The following is a 26,140-nucleotide window of genomic DNA, read 5'->3' on the forward strand; positions in this document are numbered from 1 at the left end:
TCAGGTTTCTTGGCATAATTAAACCAGTCCACATATGGAAATATACAAAGGTGGGAGCCAAAAAGGGAAAAAGAAAGCAAATCACCTACAGCAAAAGGGAGGTTCGCTGGAAGGCATCCAAAGGAGAGATGGGTAGGCAGCTCTAGCCTGTTCGCTGGGCATTACCTCTTACATACAAGACAGCACAAAAACTACTGGTGAGAGAGAGCTTTAGTTGAGAGAACGTGGATATGAAATTACTCCAGGAAAGCTACGTATGACTCTGGAACCAGAGGTCTAAAAGGATTTTAAGCATCTTCTGGAGACAATATTACTACTCTGTGTGTGTGGACAACTTGTGACTGTGGCTATAAGGTACTGCTACCATCAAAGGATTTGGGTTAACCCAGTGGACAGTGCTTAGGTTGGGCTGTTGGCTCAAGCAGCCCATCCTCACAGTCTTGTCTCCTCCATTGAGACGACAACTCAGAAGAGGGATTTCTTACAGCTGACGTGCTGAGCAGAGAGCTGACAGGAGTTGCTGAGTAGAAGGCTGTACCATAAATCCCTTTCTCTGTTTTGGGGCCAAGTAAGAGTCTTCAGGGCTCACTGCTCTGACCTAGGTGACAGAAGCATCTCCTCTTACATCATGCAGCTTAGTAGTTGGAGGCTGTGGGAGAAAAGCAGTTTATTGTAAAGTACATCAAGAGTCATTGATGCAGAAATCAGTGATCTCATCTTGGTCAGGAAATTTCCTGCTCTTCTGTAGGCTAAAGAGGTGCGTTTCAATTGCCCATGCAAAACGCAGCAGTGTGGACAGGCTGGATGAAACGTTGTTCCTCTTCCAATCCAGACTGGGCTGTGACTTGGCAATAAGAGCCGTCTCTTATTGCAGATGAAGGTACAGTTAATAAAAAAAAATAAGTTTTTAAGACCTCAGGTAGAAACTTTTTAGTTTTCTTCAGTTCAGCCCCAGGTTCCCATTTTTACATAGCACTTGAGTCTCTCATCATAAAGAGCCCTTCTTACGCTAAAGGTGTGAAACCTTTGGATTTCAGACCATCTTTCCAACTCCCCTGTGGTTTCCACTGGCTGCCTGGGTAGTAGTGTTGCTGCCTGCGTTCTTGCTCTTCAAAGAGAAGAGTGCTGTCCCACACAATGAAATCATCTCTGGCTGCCTCGTGAGCACTGTGGACTTCCAACCAGGCATAATCCCTTTCCTGACATTTGAGTCTCATTAAATCGGTTAACAAGATGCTATCTGCGCTCCATACTTATGTAAATATAACCTGCTAGCAAAGATCTTAATGGCACTTGATATATCACACTGCCTTTACATCTATCAAGAGGTACCACTGCAGGAGTCACTTCCAAAAGCAGGTTGTGTTCTCAGTCCCATGGGTCCCTTTACAAGCCGTAAGAAATGCTGGTGGTCAAGGCCAACCGTTCAGATGTCTTTAAAGTGTCCCACTGGTGACCGAAAATCACTTTGTCAAGATGACAAATGGCTTGCACATACCCCATTCACCTTATAGTTTCGCTCTAATGTCAGCTCCATTTACTTGTCAGAAACAGGTATTTTTTTTACTTCCAGCAGTGCAAGTGGGGCAGGGGAAAGGAAGGAGTGAAGGGAACACAGGCTGAGGAACAGTCTGCTTGTATGGCTTCTATTCAATGTATTATTATAGTTGAGATTCACAAGATTTGGACATACCAGAATCTGTTTGTTTGTACATGTGCAAAACAGAAAGAAGGGAATTCGCTTTTCAGAAGTGAGAACTGTCCCTGCAGGGCTATGATTATGCAAAAACATGTTTTAACCACTGGATTTTTCAAGCAGAAAGTGGTTGTGCAATATTTGTTTCTTATTTTGGACAGCAAACTTCTTTCCAGAGCAACATTTAAAAATAACTGTTTAATTAACGGGGTCTACCCAGTACAGAGGGCATTGTGCATGTGTCTGTGCTGAAGAGCTCGGCTCAAACCTCTGAACTCGTGTGGGTGGTTTCATTGACTGCAATGGTATTGTCATGTGGCTAAGTGATCACTGCTGTGAATGAGGGCTGCTACATCTCACCCAAAAGCAGCGAGGGCCAGGCCGCAAAATATGGTCAAGGACTGTGAAAGTGACTTTGACAGCTTTGGCTTTTAGTTTCCTCTCAATGACTTCCATATCGCTTTTGCTTAGTTTACAAGTCAAAATACACTTTTGCTCCTAGTAGCTACAGCGTTGGCTGAAGTTTTGAAAGTCACAGTCTAAACTTAATTTGTCAACGTGGTTGATCACAACAAAGGAAAGCTTATTCCACCTTCTTTGCATCTGATGGAAGCTTTGCATCCCTCAGAAATTTGAGTAGACATGAAGTAGAAACACACAGAAGTGAGATGTGTCAAATAAAACATCATTGTGGCATAAGTTTTTCTGACTAAATTCTCCCATGGCCTTGAGCCTTCTCTCGTTGGCACCAACCGGGTTAAGCCCGCTTGAGGATGACTGCTGTCACGCGATGTCCAAGAGTTAGGATTTCTGGCTGCCCCTCCGAGATGTTAGTAGCACGGAGCAGTTGCAGCAAAAAGAAGTAAGCCCCTGTGAGTTGAAGGCAGCATTAAAAGACCCCAAAAGAGCTCTTGCCCCCCTCAAGGAGTCCTGGCTGAAATGTTCTTGGTCCTTGTCTCTTCCCACTCTTCTCTATACAGGCTGACAAGCTGGGAGCTGCCCCTTCTCTCTGCAGGCCGTTGTGAATAACCTCCTCTTTTTTTTTCTTTTTTTTTTTCCCCCCCTCTAATTCCACTGTGTAGCAAAGGCAAGATCACGTAAGAAAACAAATGTGGGGTCACCGTTCAGTTTACTTGCAAGTTCATTAAAACAGCAGTGTCTGGAGGCCTCTTGCCTAAATAATTTTATAATAGAAAACAGACTCTTGCTGCTTTCTTTTGGGCTACTAATTTTATTTGGTTGTTGTTCCTCAAGCATTTTGGTCCTATGTCAAAACTTGCTTCAATTAAATGAAGAGGGGTGGTTTTTTTGGTGCTTTCCAGTTTAAAAGCTGTGCTACTACTGCGAAACTTCTAGGAGTCCTCTGGATTATGAAGCTGGGATTGACAGGGATTTTCCTGTCAAAATAACATTAAAAAAACAACCTGTAGATTAAAAATTTGGAGGAAATTAATAATAAAAAAAAAGCCCTTCCCCTTCCCTCCCCCAGCCGAGCTCTCCTGTTGCTGCTTCTGGCATGCATCACATCTTTGAGGATACAGTATCATGAGAAAACTGTCACTTGGTGATGTATTAGGGTAATATATCATGAGAGCATCGTTTCTTTAGAGGATATGGGCAGTAAAAGACATGATTCTGGCCAGACAGAGCAGCAGGGGACCTTGTTTTTTTTTCTTCCCTTTTCTTTAATCTAGCCCTGTTTTTGTGTTGTACAGAAGTGAGTTTCTTCATGGGATATGACTTGTTGCAGAGTAAGTTAGGAGGCCCATTGGGCTTTTTAAACTCTTTAAGAAGTACATGGCCTCAAGGGCTGCTTTGTTCAAAGTTTTTAGAACAGGCTCAAGCCCAAACCCTGAGCATTTGCCACTGCCTAAATCTCCAGTGTAAGCATTGAGTAAGCAGACTTCAGATGGAGAAGGCAATAAAGATGCAATGACATGTAACTATTGTTTGGATAATATATTTGTAGATTTGTCCCATCAAATTATGATGAAATGATATTTATAAAAAAACCCAAAACAGTCAATGCATCTCTTAAATAAATGCCAAATGAAGTTTTAATTCACATGACTAGAAGAAAAATTGCTATCGGTCAGTGTTCAGTCTGTAATAGAAGATATAGGTATCTCATCCAAAAATAGGAATTCTGAACTGAGGGACTCAGATTTTTATGTACATTTTTTAAAAGTTGTATTCATGGTTTTGTTTTTCTCCCATTGGCAATGTCTGCTGGAAAATGAGCTGAACACTGTCTATAGGACCAGGATGGCAATAGTTAAGAAACAAAAGTAGAGTATTGTTAAGACACCCTTTTGATGGGACTGAGTTAATTTTTGAGATGGAACGAAACATGACACCATGGATTGAACTAAAATTTGTTGAATTCAAGTGATTTAATAATTTATTTTAAACCTTTGGCACAATCTGCTTTACCCTTTATGAAATCAACTTAATAATTCATCAGTACCATTTTCAACAATTTTTTGGGCTAGAATTTACTTAGCGTGTTTTCAGACCAGTTTGGCTTGGGGATGATATTGGCAAACTCCTTCTCCAAGTCATCCTATGGCACTTAAGGGGGGTCAGCAGAGCAGCATGCTCCAGGAGCTGATACACCCAGGGCAGTGATGCTGTTCCACATCTGCTGACTCCAGCTGTGTGCGGGTGGCCTCTGGATTGAGCTAAGGTAGCGGAAGATTTTATGGCCCTCAGCTGCCTGTCCCTTCCCTGGGAGAATGAATTCTGCCCCATGGGCTTCGGTCAGGGTAAACCAGGCTAGGTTGGACCACGCTTTCAAGATCGCTCATTTTGCTCAAAATGAATTGGGCAGTGATCATCCAAAAAGTTTTGCAGGCTGATCTGAGTGACTGGGAATATCCAGCAAGGGGTAGATCGTAAGCTCGTAGGGTTGGGTCAGTGAGCTGTAACCTTTTCCAGCAGCATGGGCACAGGTTTGCACCCTGGGCTTCAAATCAACAGGTATTGCCAGTGACTACTGTTTTCTTTGGTATCAGCACCAGATTTAGGTGACTGATAATTAATACGAATTCTTTATTTACAAAGTAGAAAAAACATGAATTTGTTTTTTTGTCTGTTTAAAACCACATTTAAATTTCACAGAAAAAGCCATGAAATCTAAATGCGCATCCATCTCATGAAATGCAAAGGTGTGGTCTCCCACAAGAACCCCGGTGCGTACCCCTTCCCTGAAACCTGGCTCCTGGATTACTATAGGTAGTTTTTTGGAGTACAGTACGAATTGCTAGGAACCTGTGAAGACCATGTCTCTTATTTCTAGAAGACCATCATGCTGTTCTGTTGACAAGTAATGAATTTTGCCTTTAACTTAACAGCTGAGGAACTCTCATCCAAAGTAGTACTTGGAGGTTGTGGTGGACGCAGGGAAATCGAGAGCTAAGCAGTCTGGATCTTGCTCTGGCTTTCTCACTGACCTAATCTGCAGTTACGGTCATTTTGTCTGGCTGTGTCTTTGTCGATAAGCTCACTGGAGCAGGGATGTAGTCCTATGATGTGCTTATGTGATGGCTGATGTAATGGGACCCTGATCCCAGCTGCAGCCTCAGCAGTTGCATTAACGCAAACAAATGTAAGAGGAGGAAAGCGCTTTCTTTTTACCACGTAGTAGTGCAGCAGGCTGCTGTCAGGGAGTGTCGGGATTGCAGCAGGCCACTGAGGTCACTTTCCGCGTGCTGGTGAACATCATTAAACACAGTGAAAAAAAATAATAAATCTGTTCAGTCTATAAGGCGCTGTGAGTGATGTGTCCTGAATGATTTGCACATAGTCATGCCTTCCTCACAGCAGTGGGGAATACCTGTTTGCAGTAAAATTCCACATCATCTTTCAGCAAGGCCTTTGTTTTAATTGTCTTTCCTAGGGAGCGGGGAGAACTTGAATTATGAAGGGGGGAAGGGGGGCTGATGGTGGCTGAGCATCACCGCAGGGAGAGCTGCAGCCTCCTCTCTCCTTGCCCTCAGAGAGGCCAGATAAGCTAAAGAGATTACAGGGATGAGAGGATAAGTCAGAGGCTACCGTGTGCTCTGCTCAAAAAAGGAAAAAGACATTCTGTGGACTGAACTGGCATATTTTGTTCCTGACGAAATACCATCATTTGCATCTAATGCAATTCATGCTGAAATCACGGTCATGTTGTGCCAGGGGCAAGGACCTAATGCTGAAAATACCGAAGCATATGTTTGGCTTCACTCCTGCAAGTTGTCCCATTGAAATGGAAGACATGTTTAAAATAATAGGACTTTTCTCTCTGTGGGGTGAGGCATGTGCCTTGGTGTTTGTAGGTTTATGTGGGTAAACAGAGAGAACTGTATCACTGTGCAGAGAACACACACTGTTTCATAGGGAAATATTTTTTCCACCTTGAATTTAAAAACACACCTAGTGTGCTAAACCATTTTTGTTACTGTACCCACAAAATTTGTTTTTGCAAGTTAAAAAAACCAGATAATTGGAGGGGAACAATGGAAATGAGACCTTTCTTCTCATCTCCCTTGACAGTGGTTCAAATTGTCTGCAAACATCTCTCCTTGGGGAGGTGGTGTCTCCTCCCTGAAGCCAAATTGTGTGGGTCTTGCTCAGGCAGAGAAATGTTCATGGAAGACAGCAGTCCCACAGTATTAGCAGGGATTGCTTACTTGCATCAACTCTGCCAATTGAAGGGAAGTTTGTAAATGGGACCCGAGATGGTGAGTTCCAGGCAGGAGTGCCAAAGGAGCAAGGGTACTATTTTCAGAAGGCGCCTCAGGATTTGTCTAGACCATGAGTTACGCATGTGTCTGAGCCTGTTCTCAGGTTCAAGCTGGCCCAATGTCGGGGTTGTCTGCATGTAAGCACAGGTGCAGGCACACTCTTGAGACCCTAGTGCTCCCAAGCTTTGCTGAGGGACAGAGCCTGTGGCCAGCGCTGGCCCAAACCTTTTCTCCTGTGGCCCGTGTGGACCGAGCGTGGCTCCGTTGCACACTTGAGATGATGCTCTGGCCATGTGCAACATCTGGCAGAGAGCCATGAGCATGGCTGGAGAATGTGTGGGTCACGGCACGTGGCGTGATCTGACTTGTGTTTGAGCCTGCCCTACGCCTTGTGGTAGAGATGTTGCCTAAGCCACTTGAGTGCACTTGCTTCATTAATTTTAAATGGCTTTTTCTTTTCCCAAGGTCATATGTGCGCATTTGAAAGTTGCATCCCAAATTCCCTGGGGGTAACTTTTGCCATTGAAAATTCTTGTTGTTTTGGTGGATGATCGCATAGGCTTCTCCTGGCAGAAATTTAAGGACACTCTGAACTACTTGGTGAGAAGACTTATCAGAGTTACTAGTGGGACTGTGATGAATAAGAGTAAAAAAAAGAATATTTTCAGGATTAGCCATTAATGGTAGTTTGTATTTCTACCTAATCTGTCCCTGTTGCTTTTATTATTTTTCTCTCCACAGCCTTGTTTTGGTTAAATGAAAGTTTAAGCAACATTTTTCCTATTTAATATAGATAATGAATAACCTCAGGATATCAGACATGCAGTGTGAGCCTCCTAAAAGCATATTCAATACATAAAAAGGAAAAAAACAATCAAGAAAAAACAGGACTCTCACAGTGGAAATCTAGCCCCCTGAGAACCCACATCTGCAAGGCCTTCAGCAGCCAACTGTGACAGCACAACGGCGGGCTCGGGGTACCGCTGATAGAGGCGCTCCTTGGTACGGCCCTGAAGAAACAAAGCAGACTCCTGATTTATTTTTTTTCCTTTTACAAGCCAAATCCAGGTTGAAAAGAGCCATCCTCCTGGTGGCTGCTGTGAGCCGGCAGGAGCCCAGTGGGGAACCCTGTAGAAAGTTGGCTGTGGCTTCCAAGCTGTGGTTTGGCACGCGTCCTCTCCAAGACTTCTGCCAAATATCCAGATTTCTTTTTAGCGGATTTTTTTTTCTTTTCATGTTGGCATTTTATTTAACTGTACCACATGAGTTTAAGGCCATTAGTTTGATCTATTTTGTCACTAGAATGGGCTATTTTGTGTGGAGTTCTTTGATGGAAGGTAAAAATACAAGGCGTATGTAGAAGGTGAACAAATTGCATTGAGAGGAGGTTGCAACAAAGGTAACATGAAGCAGGAACACTGGTATTAGGTCTGGTTAGTGTATTTCTCCTGTATGGGAATTTGACATCACCTTTGCATGTCAAGTCAAAGAGACCTTTGGTTCCCACTGGCAAAACATGGGAAAGGGGAGAAATGCAGGCACCCAGCAAAACTTTCTGATCCTTCCCCAAACGCATTAAAACGTGAGGTCTCCAGCAGTCAGGCTTGGTGAACGCAGGAGGGGAGTCTGGGGTGATCCTCCGGCACTTCTCTAAATTTTTCTTTCCGAGGGAGTCTGGGATTCCAATGCGAAACCTTTGCTGAGCGGAGCACTGACTGGGAAGTTGCGTCAGCTGTGGCAGCATTGTTCTGGATCAGCTGGACCTCTTTAAAAAAAAAAAAGTGTTTTTCCAACACTAATAAAAACCTTAGCTGAGGTTCTCTCCCTTTCTGTGTGTGTGCCTGAGCACTAAATTAAAAAAAAAAATCCCAGATGTGAATCTATAAACCATCTGTTTAAAATAACTATTGTGCAGGACTATAATTAAAAGTTATTTATTATGAATCTTGGGATCCTATTATGGATTTGACTGACTCCCAGGTTTCTGATTTAGCAAATGGTTTATGTATTTATGAGCCATGTGTCTCTTCCGCACTTCTCGGTGCCAGAGTGCATGTCCTTTAAACAAAAGGAAAAAAAATCCCCTACCCTCCCATAACTGTTGGCTTCTGAATGTTGCCATCTAAGAAGTTTTTTCTTAAGAACAGCAAAAATCAAAGTATCTGAGAGCTTTCAACAACTCCAGAGACGCTGCTGACAACACAGATGGAGGTTTGGTAATACAGCTCTCCTGCATGCAGCTACTTAGCACCTTTTTAAATGTATGGCTGGGACAAGTAATGAAATGTTATGATTAGTGGAGGTAGAAGGGGACATATTTAGAAGGAAAGGATTTGTTGCTAAAGTCCATTTGCTCTTGCCCTCTGCTTTGCCCTTGTGAAATAGGAGGGAAGGAGGCAGCAAAATCGAAACAAGCAGATGGACAGTAGACATTAAGAGCAGTGTTTTGAGTGACAGGGTGAAGGGGGAAAAAAAAAAGCTTCTGATGACAATTGTTCTTTGTTTTATCTTTGCACTTTTACACCCAGTGGGCTTAGGAGATCTGCACTGGATAATGCCTGACTGCAATAGACTAAACAATGATTTACCAGTCCTGTTTTATCTGCTGCTATGCTATGATTGATCAGCATGGTACATTAACCCTTTCCTCTACATCTGCTGGCCTAGTTTTCCACAAGATGCAGCATTGAGATAAAACAACAGGATTTTTTGAAAGAATTTTGGGATTAAATCTGATCCTAGAAGCAACACGCGGCACTCAGATGTGCTTCCCCAGAGCTATGCTATTCTTCTTTTCATTGTTTAAGAGGGGTTTTGCTGTGAAGACTATGCCAGGGTAGTGTGTTGCAATGGTGGCTCTACCATATGTTTGTTCAGCAAAAAGCCCCAAAAGGAGCGGTGCGGGCTACAGCCCTGAGCGATGCTGTACCTCTCTCACCCTGGAAGAGCAGCCCAGCCCCGATGGCAGGGAGTTAGGCACCTCGCGGTGGCATCTGAACCAGCCACCTTTGGAGCCATCTGGGACTTGCCTATAACACCAGCTTGAGAGAAGGAACATCAGCTTTGCAAATCCCACCCTGCTTAAGTGCTTAGCTGCCCTTCTCGTTCTGGCAAAGATTGGCTCTATTTACCTGGGATACGCTGGCCTGTTCTTCCAGGCAGGACGATGCTTCTCCTCCAAGAGACTGAGCTGATCTTGCTCTTTTCTTTAACAAAAAAAAAAAAAAAAAAAAATTGGAGGAGTGGCGAGTGTGGCACCTCCTGCCCACCAGTGCCCTCCACATCCAGAGGTAATTCAAAGATTCGTCTCCCACTTTCCCCACAAGCATCCTTGCTTTCGGGAGCAGGTGGCTTTTGGGAGCAGGAGGAACAAGTCCCTCTTCTGCTGAAGCTGGGCTACTGAGCAGTAAGTAGTTCAATGTGTACTGGGATAAAGGGAATATGAATCTGGAGCTTACTGCTTAAGACACCCTCCAAGGTGGAAGGACACTTCAGTTCCTGTTGCTGCACCATGGGCCGCTAATGTTCGTTATGTGGAGTAGCTGTTTAATGTAAAACAGCCCTTGACCCCAGGACATGAAGTCCAAAAATCTTCCCTCCCAGAAAACCTCCTAGCTGCTAGATGTACAGCCCAGCTCAGTTTTGCTTTCTCTTTCCAGTTACTTCCATCCTCATCTGTAATGTAGGTCCCAAGTTTGGGGTTGAGCCACCAGCATTGCTGGTGATAAGAGGAGTAAGATCCAAATTTGGCTGCCATCCGGGTTGGCTCAATGGTACCAAACTTGTCATTGGCAGAGAAGATTTCTGATTTAAGTGATGTGGGGCAAGCAGGAGATTTTTTACTTAGGAACGGTAACTAGCAAGTATCTCCTGTTTGAAATATGTGTGTCGGGGTCATCCTTAGGAACATTTTGTGTTGCCAACAAGAAGCAACCATGTCAGGATGTACATGAGGGCAGAGGGAGGCACCCGGTGCTCAGGGAAAAAGACGGCGAGAAGCAGCACATGACATTTGCCCCAGGAGTCCCTTGGGACTCAGGGAACAAAAAGAAATACGGAGCTGTGCTTTACTTCTCATCCCTCTCGCTGCTGTTTGCAATAATAATGTCTTCCTTTGAAGAGGTAGTCCGATGGGTAGCTGCCTGCCGCACCCCCTGATGTGGGTCCAGCCCAGCTAGGTTGGCCCAGAAGGGCACTGTGCATCTTGCAGAGGTCCACGATGCACGCTGCAGCCAGGTAAATCACGTTCTCCACAGGAACATACTCTAAACTGGATTTTGCCCTTCCTTCAAACCCACTTTCATCATGCAGAAGATTTTCCCACAGATAAAGGTAATGGGGCTGCTAGGCTTATTAAACCTTTCCTTGGGCAAACTCTCATTTAAGAGAATCAGATCTTAGCAGAACCTTTTAAAATACAGACTGCTTGTAATTGATTTGGTAAAATTGACCCTTCAACAGGCTTTATGGAGGCAAAGTCAGGGGGCACTATGTTCACGTAAAGGGAATCAAGATTTCACCCCACGCTCTAAAAAGAAGTTGTTGAGCCAGTTGCACTGCTGTGCCGTGGCTGCTTTGTGCCAGTCCAGAGCTACAGACCTGCCATAAATTCAGCTTAACTCACCAGTTAAATTGCATTTATGGTTGCTCCGCAATGCTGGAGTGATGCAGAGCAGCCAGCACGTAGCAGTGACTAGCAGTGACCTGGCTTTTTACAGTAGTCGTTTGTGTTGCTGCAGCTGCGCTTTAGGGCCTGATTCTCATTTGCTGATTTCACACTGGCTTGGCGAGAGTGAGTCCTCGTTTACACTGATAAGATTGAAGTGCCTTTATAGCTCCCATCAGATCAAGCAGTGACTTTGAAGAAAATAATCCTCTGATTTTAGACAAAGAGCTGGAGTGTAATAAAAGCTGCATGTTATCCTTCACAGGCACCTTGAATAAGGCCACAGGGAGCAAAAGAAAAAGACTGGAAAGCACAGCTTCTTTCCCTTTAGTTTTATGATTTACATTTTTCTAGCCCTTTGATTTTTTGGTCTCTAATTAAGTCATAAGATTGGGTGAGGTGGGTGCTTGCATCTAGTAGATGGCCACCTGTGTCACTTAATGAACTGAGCTACTAATTATATAGGTGGAGGTGACTTCAGAGGGCTACTTTCAGTCAGGAATTTCAAGTAGCAAAATTTTACTGAAAGAAACGCCCAAAGTATTTGTTTTCTGCCCTTATTTAAAGGCAGGGATAACCAGAAGGGTTGACACCACAGGCTATAAATGGAGTATTTCTCCTGCCCGCTGTCGCACATCCTGTATTGACATTACTTAATGTGGTGAATGTGCTCTTTGGCCTTGGCCATCGCTGGCTTTTTGCTGTAGAAAGATGACACTATAATGTACCGTGATTCTGCCTGCTTGTGGTGTTTCATCGATTCTCAGCATTTTGGGAAGAAAGACGAATTATGGCAGTCTTTTTTCTAGTATAGTAGAGTAGCCTCTTTTGAAGGACCTGTGGGTAGCTAGGTAATACTGCTAGCTAAAAATTACTTTCAGCAGTGGCAGAGAGTTTTGTTTTCTCTGAGGTTGCTACTTCTTCGTCAGCTGTCTGTCCTTTTGTCACCGTGAGAAACGATTCCTGAGTTGTGCAGTTCATGGGGCAGCACCTCAGGACCACGAGGATATTTCAACAAGCGCATCGTGGAGCTAGTTGTTCATTTCAGTAAAGTGGATTTATTCAGTGGGGAATGTTTTCTGTACTATGATGGGTAGTGGTCACGAATTACTATCTAAGTGGAGTTTAAACACCATTTACTTGGGCTCCTGGATAATTCAGAGACTGTTTTCTACTGCGTTCCTTCAAGGGGAGAAAGATGTTTTGAATCACAAGGACCTCTCCTGAAGTGAAAGAGCAGAGTGCTAGCCTCACACTTTATTTTCTGAATTGCAAGAGATAGTAGCCATGGATTTGGTTTGCTTGCAATAGCTTTTGTCTAATTATTTATTTTATTTATTTTCAGAATAAGGAAGTGACATGCAAAAGGGAGAAGTGTCCGATGCTCTCCAAGGACTGTGCTCTTGTCATTAAGCAGAGAGGAGCTTGCTGTGAGCGTTGCAAAGGTGCGGTTCCCTTCCTGTTGTTTCCCTCTTTTTAAAATGTTAACAGTTCACATTTATGTTGCCAGAGATAGGACAAAGTTGGGAGCTTCTCAGCTGGGACTCGCTTGTCACCAGAGGCTAGAAAAGGGCAGTAACCGTAATGAAAATAACTATGTTTACAAAGCTGATGGAGATGCATAAATTCACATATTCGTCCTGTAATTATTACTTCTTGCACAGTGACAGTCCTTTAGAAATAGGTCTTTACTGTACCTCATTGATATGTTGTCAATCTTTTGAGAGATATCTCCTATTCTAACTTTATCAGAAATATTTTAGGTCAACATCAATCTGCTAGTAATCACCAGTCAATAGGAATTCCTTAAATTTTTTCTGTGGTTGGACAGAATAGGAATAATGCTTCTAAGTAATAAAAGCAGAGTAATTATCCATGACTATTTTTATTTCTCCTCATACTAGAAACAAAACAACTAAATTCTATTAATTTTACTAAATAATTCCTGATTCAAAGAATAGGCATTTTTTATTCAAGCCAAAACAGGCAACAATCTGAACATTATACATTTATTTATTGACCAACACTGTATCTTCCAAGCGCATTAGAATGAGATAATTATCAAATACACAATTCATTTGTTAATTTTTTATAAGCATGCATGGCATGGAACTACCATGCTTATCCACATGTGAAATGTGCAAGTAGATGAAGTTGAAAACTAGTCTTTTTTTTATATCAATGTAGTAATATGCTCTGAAACACTGATTTTGCTGAGGGACTGCTGATGCAATCAATGAGGGGGGGAACGTTGGATTCAGACAGCTTTACTTTTCTTTATTTTTCTCTGTTGTTTAATTCCCCAGTGGCGATAGAGTGGTTTTGAGAGGGAGATAGGGTAGGATAAATTGTTGGGAAACGCAAGCATTTATTGCCTTCCCAGAGGAAATACAAATGCAGGAAAACAGATTATGCTGAAACTCAGATGGAAGAGACATATGATGGATATGTGTTTTTCCTGGATGGCTGCAGAGGTGTGTTAGCTGCTGTGCTCATGACTCGCTTCTGTTCTGCAATTTTGGAATAGGTTTGGCAAGACCCAATTCGAGGATTTGTCTAGAAATCTGACATTTAAAAGAAAAGGAAATGAACTGGGGAAAAAAAAAATTAAAGCATTACTGAAATAGTACGAATTTGTAGTTACAGGTTTTATATAAATCAAATGTAATTTATTTCTTTTGTCAAATTGTTTTTAGCGTCAGCGTTATAGCACCTAAGTGTTGGTTTGATTAGGCTGGAGGTTGATTTTTCATTTCCATAATGGGATGTGTAGTTGGTCAATGATCTGAAAATTTTATATACCTACATGATTCTACACGAAAAGAAAATTAATGTTTCGAAGTTGAGGACAGAGTTATTACATTAATATATTATCTTAATTCAGACTCCTTGTAAGATTTTTCTGTTTATCCCAAATTGGGTAAGTACCTACAGAACATTATTAATAGGCTCGAGCCTGGCATCTGCAGATGGGTATGCGTGACATCTCCAATGGGAAAATTAATAGAAACTGTTCAAAAATAGGAGGCACATGAATAATTGCCATATAAGGGGGAAGAGCTATGTCTTACAAAGGTGCTAGAGTTCTTTGAATGTACCAATAAGTATACAGACAGAGATCCAACTAATAGGCATCCAACAGGATTTCTCTCCAAAACCTACTAAAGAAACTAACCAGCCCTGAGTTTCTAGAGAAACTCTTCTCATCAACAAATAACTAATAGGTGGTGACAATGAACGGTTATTTTTGTAATGGAAAAAGGTTACTAGCAGATCCTTGCAAAGATCTCAACGTGCTCAGAAATGATCTAGAAAAGAGGTGAAGAGGGACAGAAAGTTTGCTGATGATGACCTGATCTCTTCAGCACAGTAAAGTAGGAGGGCTGCCTGCATGGAGTTGCAGAAGGTTCTTAGAACACTGAACAACTGATGACAAAATGATAAAGGAAGTTAATGTGGATGGGAACAAATGGATATACACAGGACAAAACAATCCTAACTTTACAAATATCATGCTGGGCTCTGAGTTGACAATTACCAATTAACAACTGTTTCTCAGTGTTATAAAACATACTTCTGTGGCAGGATCAGCTCAACTCCCAGTAGCTCTCCAAAGGGAAAACTGAATGTTGGGTTTATTAGGAAAGGAGTAGGGTACAAAACATAATGTCCTGTTACCCCTCTGTGTGAGTTCATGGTATGCCCACCGAGGGAATGCCAGGTAAGCTGCTTATTCTCGCCCCTCTGGAAGCTCAGTAGAAGCTATGGAGTAGAGCTATGGAGTTTGCCCTGTATTTTTTACTTTTCTCTATGTCTCTGTTATTGGCTGCTATCAGAGAGAAGATACTTCTTGGCTAGAAGGATGTTTGGTCTGATCTAAGATAGCAGTTTCTATGTGCTTAAGAGGCAAGAACAGCTTTAAATTTCAGAATTAAAAAGAAAAGGGGGGGGGGGCTCTTGAGGGCTTAATTTTCAAATTAAATGCAAAATTTCTGAATAGGTTTTTCTACTCTTTCTAAAAGGCACCCGTATAACTACAGCAGTCCCAACACCACACCTTGTCACCAGGTTGTTCTGGTGCCATGGGAAGAGGTTGATGTAGCCACCTCTACCCCTGGGGAGGCTGCTTGCTCTCCTGCCACTCTGAATGCTGCTGAAGCTTCTGTTCTGCACAAAATCCAAAATGAGCGTCCCATGGGGAGTATTTGGGGAATTAAAGGTGCAAACTCCAGCCTGGCTGCATAGCGCTTCAGCTACTCCCTTTGTTGTCCCAGCAGCTCCCCGGCACTCCCTGCATGGATGTCAGCTGCAGCCGGGACTTGGCCCTGCAGCACTTGTTCTCAGTTACTATTTTGTCAAGTTGCCAGAGTGCCCATAGGGAATGCAAGCAGGAAAAGGGAAACAGGGATTTTTTTATTTTTTTTTTTACTGGTTGCATTTCATCTAAACGTGAACAAAATGTTACGAAGAGAAGACATCAGAACCTGATGGCTTTTTTCTTGGCTTCATTCCCAAAGCCTAGAAAAGCTTAATCAGGCCTTATGGGTTCTTGCCAGCTCTCTTCGATAGCTTCATGTCTTCCTACCTTGTGAAGGAATGAATGAACGAATGGCAGCTGCCATTTGAGTACATCATCAGGAGGATAACATCAAGACCAAAGGGTATGTTTCCAGAATTGGCTCATGTAGGAAGGAAACCACCGTTCATGAGTCATTTGTGACATTGCTGCCAGGATATTTTATTCTATTATGACGAGTGCATGAGGGCTGGGTATGTGGGCCCAGTATCTCTGATAGCAAAGAAGTAGTCAGAAAGAACTAAGAACTACTATGTGCCTGCAACGGTGCATCCAGCTGAACTCCCGTGTTTAGAGCTTTGCATGCAGGAGAAACTGAATTGTTAGTAAAGGATTTTTCCTGCAAATGGTCGTGTGCTGAACATTACTCACTTACTTCCATTTGGGTATTTGGATGCTACTTAGATAACTTCTAGCACTTTTTTTTTTTTTTTAATTTTTCTTAAGAAATAAAGAAAGTAAGAAGCAGCAGCAAGTATAGCATTTGCAATCAGAAAATTCACTGTGGTGGAAACAACATGTTATCCCTAACATATTAAAAGATTCGGCTTTACTTAAGATTTTAATCCTCCAGACTAGCAATGTGTTTTAACACTATTCTTGAATTCAGTCAGGCCTGTAAGGACCTTGGATAGTAAAGTCGGGAGGGCAAGGCTCTTTTTCGCTGTGTGTTTGTGCAAAGTCTGGAACATAGAAATGTGGGCCCGTGATTATGGCTCCCTGCTGCAAGGAGAATGCAAACAACTAAGTATAACAGTGAAAACTTTCAGTGAGATTATTCTTCTGACAGATACTTACTGTAGTTTATAACATATACTATATATCTCTAGCATACTATTAATTTTAAAAATATTAAAAAATTAAACCCTCTTACTACTTTAGCATAGGATAAATAGGCCACTTTTCATCTTTCATTTTATTTAATACATTTAATGAAAACATATGAGATCATTGAGATTATAGAAATATAGATTTGGCAGCATTTTCTTATTTAGTTGGATGGAGACCTGTCACTTGGATATAGAGCTCTCTACACCTCTAACAATAAGTCATTTGCTCTCTGAAGAAGTGGTATTACCAACTCAGGGCTGCATAAAGTTTGCGTTTCTAAAATTGTGCACTGTATTCTACTCTCTTATCCTAAGAATCTGAATCTTCTATGGATGTGCAAAGACAAAATTGGTGGATATTTGTTATGACAGATAAGATTTGTTCTGAAGTTTCTTTCACTTTCCAAGTACAATTTAGCTTTTTTCTGCCCTCATAAACTTTTGAGAGTTACTGTGGGGTTTTTTGGTTTGTGTTTTTTTAAAAATTAATGAATGATCTTAGAGGTTCACATGCTATTCTTCATTGATCTGGAGTCTACCAGAGAATGGAATCACAGTCCAGGCAACAGCAGCACTAGTTCCCCTCAATACTGACTATCCGAAACTATCGTAGTTAATTATGCATTTCTTGGAAAGCATATCAAATATTATGGTTGAGGATTGAAGCCAATTTCAACTATTAGGGTGGCTTGCAAAGGAAGTTAGAGGGAGGTTATGAGTTTATCAGTGTTCTGGCTACTCTACTAACGCCCTGCAGGAGCCATACATTCATTTGGCACTTTGTTCGCCTGTGGACACCCCTTGTACGAGATACCCGATACCAGTTTGGTGCCCTGCTGTAAGACTGACTAGGAGGGCCTTCGTGTGGGGCCCTGATGGGGCACTAGAACTTGCCGCCGCCCATCCTCACATGCTCTAAGGGAAGCTTTCAGAGGCAAGGGTGCAACCTAATCCATGGAGGGGGATGGGCTGGGAAGATAATTATATATTTTCCTACTAAAATGTTTTTCATGTTCACCTGAATAATCTAGTCCTGGCATCTGTCAGAGCCTGGTTATGGAAAGAGATGGCTTGGGGACATAATCAAGTCTTAACGTTTCTCTTGGCCTCTCTCACTGCCTCTCAGTATCTTGGTAACGCGCTCCTGCCCTGAACCAGGAGGCATGTTTCTTGAGGCTGGAGGTACAGGTTTGTCTCAACATTCATTCAGTTTCTAGCTTTGTATTTCAAGTAGTGGCAGGGATTTTGAAGCAGTGACATATAGCCGCTAAGGACAGTATCATCCAGTATATTTATTGTGCCAGCTTTTATTACTTCTGGTTATGCCTAAGAAAAGGTCTCTGTCTCTCCATCCTTCCTTTGAGTGAACTCTTCTTGCAAAGGTCTTGGCACGTACATTTCATATTCCTTGAATATCTAGTCTATGCTATTGTGTTCAGTGGCACCTCAAATTTCAGATTTTCTTATTACCTTGGTTAATACAATTTTCCATTTACGTAAGAGGCTTTTAATGAACTGTCTTGTCATGTTGTCATAAATACTTTTGCAGTGAAACATCAGTCACCCAAACTTTTACAATCACAGAGAACTTGTTCACGATGCTTGTATTAGAAAAAAACACGAGACCTCCACTGTGATACATGGATGCACTTGTACCTTGTGTGTGGACATTGTGTCCAGTGCAGCAAAGTAAAAGGAAACAGAAGACCAGGATGGATGCTTCACACAACATTCACGTGTAACGTTTCTCTGGAACAACATCATAAGCATCTTGGGACACTTCATACTGGACTAAGAGTTTATTTTACTGTTTAACTTTGAAGCCATAAGCTGTACTGATCACGAATGATTTTGCTGGTGTGAGGAAATTGGGTATAAATGGGAAGTATTTATGTGTGTGTCACCCAGCAGCATCATTCATGACACCCCTCGTAACCGTGAGAGGTCACAGTTCTCCAGCTGCCAGGCTTGGCAAGGACATTGAGTATCTGCTCAAGATTCCATGACAGCTCTAACTACATGGCATTTTGGATCGTGAGGTTCTTATGGACCCTGCAGAGTGACTTTATTCCCCCTAGATATGTGTATATGTTTGTGAAACACAAGACATTTCGGAAAGTGAAATTCAGTTCCAGTGGGGTACAGGGGGCAAAACCAGCACCAGGACCTGTTGATGTCTTTGTTTCTGCTGCTATTTGCTCAGCGAATATGAGCTGCTTTGCATCATATGCCTGTGAACTGTGCAGTCCCGGCACAGCTCACCCCCATGGCCACTTTATTCTGCTGTGTTGTACGCCCTTTACAGAGCCCCTGGGCCTCGCATCCTTTGGGTATTGTAATTGCGATGGCTCAGCTGCAAATAGGTTTGATTGTACTCCGTTACAGAGGAAAGAGTTGGATTTTCACTGTTTAGAGTTAGACTTAACAAGCATGGGAGATTTTGTATACATTTTCATGCTTCTGTGTTGACAAATGAAGACCAGGGCTACCCAATAGGAAGTTTAATTTTCTAGTAGCTGTCAATGGCTTTACCATCAAGACATGTGAAAATATATTTTATAATAGGTGTGTGTGTGATTCATACTTCTCTTATTTTGGCCAACAGATTTCATGCCGGGGAAATACTGCAGAATGTGCAAGTTATTTGTTTGGGGTTTTTTTGTTTGGTGTTTGGTTTTTGGGTTTTTGGGTGGGTTTTTTTTTTTTGGCTAGAACTGGTATTTAGTGTTAGCATGCCTGGATACCTCCCTGAGGACTAATTTATCAAACACTAAATAAAACATGTCTTCTGGCTGTTTTCTTTTTCCTAATGTTTATTTTCCATGCCAATAGAGAGGTTACTTTTTTAAATAGAGAGAGGAGGGAAAGCAAGAAAAAGACCTAATAGGAGAAGAAAGATGCTGAAGAAATGAGGGATAGGGAGCCAGTCTATTGTTCACCAATCTATCACTTTCTCTTGGGAGAATAAGGAAATGACTTGTCTATAAAATTCTCATTAGCTTAAAAGAAGCAAAAATCTCTTATGGAATCTTATTAGGCAATGTCAAATTGAGTAATAAAGGCTTGTTTTTAATGAACTCCTGAGGACACTGGTTGAGCTTTAGCATTATTAAACTGTCTCTTACAGTCAATTTCCCTATCTTCATGATATCTCTGTGCTGGGGTGTCTGGGCAAGAAAAAAAAGGGTCATTTAACAATGTTTCTGAATTCGGAAAGACAAATGGCTTCCTGATTGTCAACTTGTCTACATGCCAATAACAAAATCAGCTATAATTTGCCTTTTGTTACTACAGGCTAGTTCTGTGTGAGGATGCTTGTTTTGGAATTAAATTGCTCTCTTTCAAATTAAATCGGCCGAAGGTTGATTTATTATCTTTGAAACTAAGGTGCTCAAGTAAGGCATGTTCAACATCAAAACAAAGTAGTTAATTAGTTAATTAGAAGTGATTTAGCTATTTTATCATCATTTTTTGTGCAGGAATGACTGAAATCTAGTGGATCATTTTGCCTTTATGAGGTGACTAGAACATAATTAGCAGTTTCCACTGCATATACGACAATTGACCAACTTCAAAGTATTCAGTGGTTTGGTTTGATTCAGATAAGCAACGTTCAGCTTGCGTGTTTATCCAGGACTTATCTGAACTGTTTGAGTTGAAGTAGGTAATAGGAACAAAACCTACAAGTAACTGGAAGTTAATATTTTACATTAATAAAACACCAGCTATTCTTAAAGAAAGAAGCAGGAAAGACTAAAAAATTCGGACACACTCCTTGATATGAATCACCTTAGCTCCATTCAAATTGATATAGACCACTGATATTTAACTTCCTTCTGTATGTGGAATCCTGAAGGTTTTCCTTACGGGGTGTATGTCACCGGATCAAATTTACCTATTAATGTCAAATCTGTTAGTTTTCATGTACTCCTTAGAACATTCTCAGGCTTTTCAGGTTCCCCTCTTGAAAACCTCCTCTGTAACCCTTTGTTTTAAAGTTTTATTTTAAGTATGTATTCAGGCAGAAGTGGATGGCATTTAAGTGATTGTGCTAAGCTCTGATCTTTCTTGATATATTCTTTTCTCCTGCTCTCCCTTTCAAATGGTGATTGAAGACAGTAAGTTAATGTAATAATATTTCCAAAGGGAATTAAAACAGCTTTTAGGAACTTGAAGCATGTTCCACCATACTCTGTTGTAGAAATTGACATCAGGGACTTTGCTGATGCCTTTGGATACGAGAGATTCAGTGATGGCTACTTTCCAAGCTGAATATGGTGGACCTTTAACCATGGGCAAGCTAGAACGGTTCAAATGAATTGGCACATGGAGTGAGGCAGGTTTCGCTCAGCTGAATTTTGGTGAGACTCATAAATTTCCATGCTATGAGTAGGTGGGCTAGGAAAGCCCAGTATATTTTTGCGAGGTGTCAGCTGAGAGATTTGTACATTGAAAGTGAGGTTCAGGAAAAAACAGCTGGTATGTGGACTTTGTTTCTTTTTCCTTTTGAAGAGTTAGCAGTGGGTGTAGCTCTGGGGCATCCAAAGGGCAGAGTGTCAGGGCACACCTCTGGTCAGAGATAGGTTAAAATCTCTCCCGGAGATTGCAAAGCACTTCCTTTCTTGCCCTCTCTTCAATTTGCGTGACATTGAGCCTTCCCCCAGCTCTCACCAAGCCTGCTCATGTTACTGGCTAACTCTCCCTTCATGCTGTTTTCCTCAGCTGAGCATCTGCTGAAATCCAGCTCCCACCATGCCTCGCGTTGGTGCTTGCATGATGCTGCTCTGACTCCCTTATTCAACCTGCTGGCCTGTGCCAAAGCTGGGGAGCAGTCTTGGTGTCTCCAATGCTTCTGCAGACTTTTCCACCCTGGTCACCATTTCTAAATTTCCCTTTTGCTGCCTGCAAGCTCTCCCTGCCATAGTTATTTCTGGTGTGCTGTCCCCCAGTGCTTCCAGCACCACGTTATCAGTGACAGAAGTAGCTTGCGGGCAGGTGGAGTTTGGCTCCCCCCTTGCTGCTTTCCACGGGGACAATGGCTGGCACTGCGGGGCAGAGGATTTCATAGCATAGTTTGGATGTGCACTTCAAGCGAGAGCAGTGGGGACTGCACGGACGCACCACTTTCATGCTTTCTCGACTAGACTAATCTTTGAACTGAAAATTTCAGTTTAATATGCACATCTGTACATGTAGATTAGCCCAGGGTCATTAGCTTCCGTACAGAGAAAACAAATTAAAGAACATAATTGGTGAGCAAATATGCAAGGTGTTTTGCAGTTGTTAGATTCCAACCTGGCCCTTGATTCTGCACAGCGCTGAAGACATCGGACCCATCTGGTAAAACACACACATGGATATTTAACAACACAGCTCATTCCATCTTGAGTGTCCAGCTCACGTGTAAACTCTTTCTTGGACTGGGACCAGTATGCCAGTATGGCTTGGACTTCTGCAGCTTGAGGATACTAAAAGGCATTGAACAGGCTCTGCTATTCATCAGAGTTTGCAGTGGGCAGTAAGCGAGACTGTGCTACAAGATTAGCTCGGTGTTTTTCAGAATGTACTTCAAAATGCATAAGAGGAGTTTAGGGCTTCATGTTCCTCTTTTGATGTGTTGGCCTGCATGCATGAGAGCTCACGCAGAACTTTATTAATATGCTGAAAAGCTGAATGCTTCTTTATTATTTGAAATCACTTCATAGAGGCTTTGCTACTTAAAAAAAAAAAATGAGATTCAGATGTATAATTTGTACCTTCCAATATTTGTCAAAGATTAAATTATCACAGCCAGCTCTTAGACTGCTGATCAACTCTTTTAAAAACATACCTGTTTCAGCTTAGGTAAGTGGAATGGCCACAGCATCTGCAGATTTCTCCTATGTTGCTCTGTACTTTGCCTGGAAAAATGTCTGAGTACTGCAAATCCTGAAGTACAAGTCTTCTGTTGTTTAAGATCTTAACTGGAGGCAGTTAACACCTTTGTAAATTATCTCTGTCTATATATATCATGTTTTCTTTAAATTTGGGGTTGAGTACAAAAAGATTTTGTGAGTATTTTAAGTTCCTCAGCAGTTTGGAGCTGTGACACTCAAGTTTTCTTATACAGTGGGCTCAAAGATTTACTGGTGTAGGGCTGATAACTTGCCTTTATTTTCAGAAGGGCATAAAACGTAGCCCAGAGCAGTTCAGGACACTGCACCCTGCACAGCAGAAAAGGACTTACCGTAGTTGCTGAGCTAGGGTGTGGAAAGAGTGGTGCCGTGGGCATCATTTGACTGATTGTAGTTTTCTGCTTGGTGACTCTCTGTATATATCTGTGTTTCAAAGTCTCTGGCAGGACTCCTGTTGGTTTCATGGGCTCTTTGATCAAGCCTATTTTGAATAAAATAGACTAGGGAAAAAAAACCCTCAGAGCAGTAAATGGAAAATGGGCATTTTTCCTGCAGAAAATGGGGTATGTGTTGCTTTTAAAAAATTTTTTTTAGAAACACTTTGGCTCTCCAAAGAATTAATATTTAATTTAAACAATGTTGCATTAATAAGCTAACTCTTTTAAAACAAATATTTTATTTCCACTTAATATGTCTTTTCTAATTTTGCTTTTCTGGTGAGATAATTTATTCTTTTCTTTGTGTTCCCCTTTGGTTTTCCCTTTTGCAAAATACCAGAAAACAGTGTAAGAGAGTGGAAAGGAAACTAGTAGGAACATGTAATAAAAAATGTGACAATTAAGGTGCGTTTTTTTCCCAAACAGCTCAATGAAGCTTCATTTTGCACAAAAAATGCTTGCTGATCCTGCACACAGGCAAACCAACCTATTTTCTGTTAACAAAGTTGTCATATAACACACAAAGACATATAAAGCCAAACCCTGTGGGATTCCAAACTGTCCCCACTCAGAGATTCACCACCCACACAGAAAAGCCTGATGGCTTTTAGTGTATGTGGATGTTGATCCCTTCTGTCATGAAAGCGGAAAAACGGGTATAAAGAAGGGGTAGCTATGCCGATGTCAGTGCATCCATGCTGAGCTGCGCTGGCTGAAGTGCTCTCCTGGGGGTTTTAGTTAATGGATGAGGATAGCACGGCCAGGCTGGATGATGAACGTTTCCAGCTCTTCTCTTACCCTCTCTCCTCCCTCTCCCCTCTCCAGTGCACGGGTGGCTGAGCAGCTCCTGAATGGACAGCAGAATAGCCACTGACATCCATGTTTAGGTAAATTGTCACTGATTTGTCTTGAATGGTCATAGTTTATAAGGAGTTTGGTCAGTCATGCACCAGGAGCAGACATCTGTGGTGGGGGTTGCTTCCAACCCTCTCAGGGCATGATCCGTCTTGTCAGTCCCAGCTCTACCTCTTCTGTTAACCCAGGGGAGAGGATGGGTTGCTTTTAGGATGCTGCTCTGTGATCCTCAGTAGCAGCCTCCCACAGGATGATTGCTTTCAGCCTAACTGACGTGCTTCTGTCTCTTCCTCTAGATTGCAGTTTTGGAGGAAATACGTACAACAGCTCTATGAAATGGCACCTCCCTAGCAATCCCTGTGTTACATACCAGTGCCAGGTAAGGATGTCATCAGCATCGTAGTAATTGAGTCGTAAGCTTTTCCCATGAAATCCTGAGCCTTTTTTATCCAATCCAAATAACTTGGAATATTTTATACCCAGAGCACAATACGGAATTTGCATTTAAAAAGTAGTTTAAATCCACTCAGGTGTGGCCAGTTATAACCAAACATTCAGAAGGATAGGTTTTATATGACCTGCTGAAGGAGACGTACACAGCCGTGCCATTTCCTGCTGTCTTGACCTTGAAATAAGTCCTCATTTTTCAGCATGCTAAGCCTTTTCTGAAATACAAATTATTATTCTAGTAATTGGACACTTCTGTGTGTATGTATCCATAGGTTTTAGTTGGGATGTTCTTTATGAGAAACCCACAACCAAATCTTCTTTTCCTGGGCTCCTGCACTGTTAACACAGCAGCATTTTTGGTAGCTTGCCTATCTGAAACAATAACATTTGCAAGATTGTCCATTTTCAAGGACAAAACAAGTAATTAAAGAGGTAATTTTAATTTCTCTCTGTGAATAGAACTGCAATTTTTGCTGATAATTTGATCCAGTTTTAATAACACCCAGGCAGTTACTAAGAATTGCAACTGTTGGAAAGAGGAGAGATGAATGAGTATGAAGAGCTTCTACAAATACGAAAAAAGGGTTTCAAGATTTTTCTTTTTTTTGTGATATTTCTGCTCTACAAAACCTACCCATGTTTTTATAGACACATGCACTGAGAAGAGAGTTGGAGCAGCAGTATTCTGTATCCTCGCACTTAATGAAAAGATACAGCCTGAATTTAGATACTTTAATTACTACTAGCTGCACAAAATGAGCAATCCTTTATTGCCTGTTTCAGTGTCTAAATGCAAAACTAGGTGATCCAATTTACCCTAGACCTACACATTTTAAAAAAAGGGTTTCCCTAGCCTCCAAATGCAAAGCTGCAAGCGGCAAAAAAAAAGTAGCAACCTTTTGTGCACAGATCCTCACACCCAGATTTGTTCAGGAGGACTCTTGACTTCTTGAACAAGAAGTACAGGAAATGTTAATTTACTAATACTTATCAGGCAAAGCATCAAAGATAAGCGTCTCCCTCTGCAGAACAAGATGCTTTTATCTGTTTTCTAAGCCTTTTTTCCTCCAAGGGGAGAGGGATGAGAATGCCTTGTGTCTGGCCTGTTTTCACCAGAGCTGCATGGCAGATTACTGTGGCTACGGATTCCTGATAAAGCAGGATTCCTTCTCCTAAGAAGGTGCTCGATTTCTTACCTGATGCATTTTAAGGCAAATCCCATGTCTGGAGTCAGGGAGACTCAAGTGGGTCTTTTGATTGTGGATTAACCTGAATCCTGATATCAGGCAGCAGGTACAGAAAGAAAAGATGTTTTGAAATCCGGTGCTCCACAACATTGCCATGTTTTAATTGTACCACTAGTAATTGTGGATTTTTCCTTGTTAAAGCAACCACAATGCTAACAATCCATATATCTGATCTGCTTCTTTTTCAGGAAGGAGTGATAGTAGAGTCGGAGGTACAGTGTGTTGTTCATTGCAAAAACCCTTCCAAATTCATGGGCATGTGTTGTCCTGTGTGTCCAGGTGAGATTTCACGGGAAGAGGCTGTTCCACATGTGCAACTGTATTTCTAACGATAACCATCATTAGCTAGGAGGTTGCCTCTAACCTCCATTACACTTGACAAGTTACTAACGTGTGAGCCAGAGGCTTGCAATGCACTAAGTGACACGAGAAGAGCTTAATATTTTTTAGTAGAGGGCATGCAGACTAGGGGATGCCTGTGGCAATATCCACGTATGTATTTACATCATTTTGCAGAGGGTCTGTCATCTGAGTTTGCCTGTCTGATGACTGGGATTTTGTTAGAAGGGGAACTATAAGAGGAATCTTAAAACTAGGAGACTCAATTTTTGAAGGGGAGTGGGAACGAGGGGCTTTTGTGAAGCATAGTGGCAAATTAACATGGTTTTATAGGCTAACTGGATTTCAGCAGAGGTTTTGTAGGTAAGCACTGGTCCAGTTGTGCTAGAATGGGTTTATTATATTCTAATTTGTTATAATTTC

The 26,140-nt window shown here is 41.9% G+C and overlaps 1 protein-coding gene across 5 annotated transcripts in view; it reads left to right on the forward strand.

Annotated features, from left to right (window-relative positions):
* Positions 1-26,140, forward strand: part of BMPER (BMP binding endothelial regulator) — a 147,934-nt gene that overhangs the window by 13,269 nt on the left and 108,525 nt on the right. For 3 of the 5 annotated variants that reach the window (XM_075745378.1, XM_075745379.1, XM_075745380.1), the window contains exons 3-5: positions 12,435-12,534; positions 23,978-24,060; positions 25,567-25,657. In XM_075745378.1, coding sequence (XP_075601493.1) covers positions 12,435-12,534; positions 23,978-24,060; positions 25,567-25,657 — 274 coding nt within the window. Of the gene's footprint in view, positions 1-12,434; positions 12,535-15,640; positions 15,751-23,977; positions 24,061-25,566; positions 25,658-26,140 lie in introns of those variants that run through there. The other 2 variants (XM_075745381.1, XM_075745382.1) reach the window with 2 other exon arrangements.

This window comes from Balearica regulorum, chromosome 2, assembly GCF_011004875.1.
Source record: "Balearica regulorum gibbericeps isolate bBalReg1 chromosome 2, bBalReg1.pri, whole genome shotgun sequence".
Lineage (NCBI taxonomy): Eukaryota > Metazoa > Chordata > Aves > Gruiformes > Gruidae > Balearica > Balearica regulorum.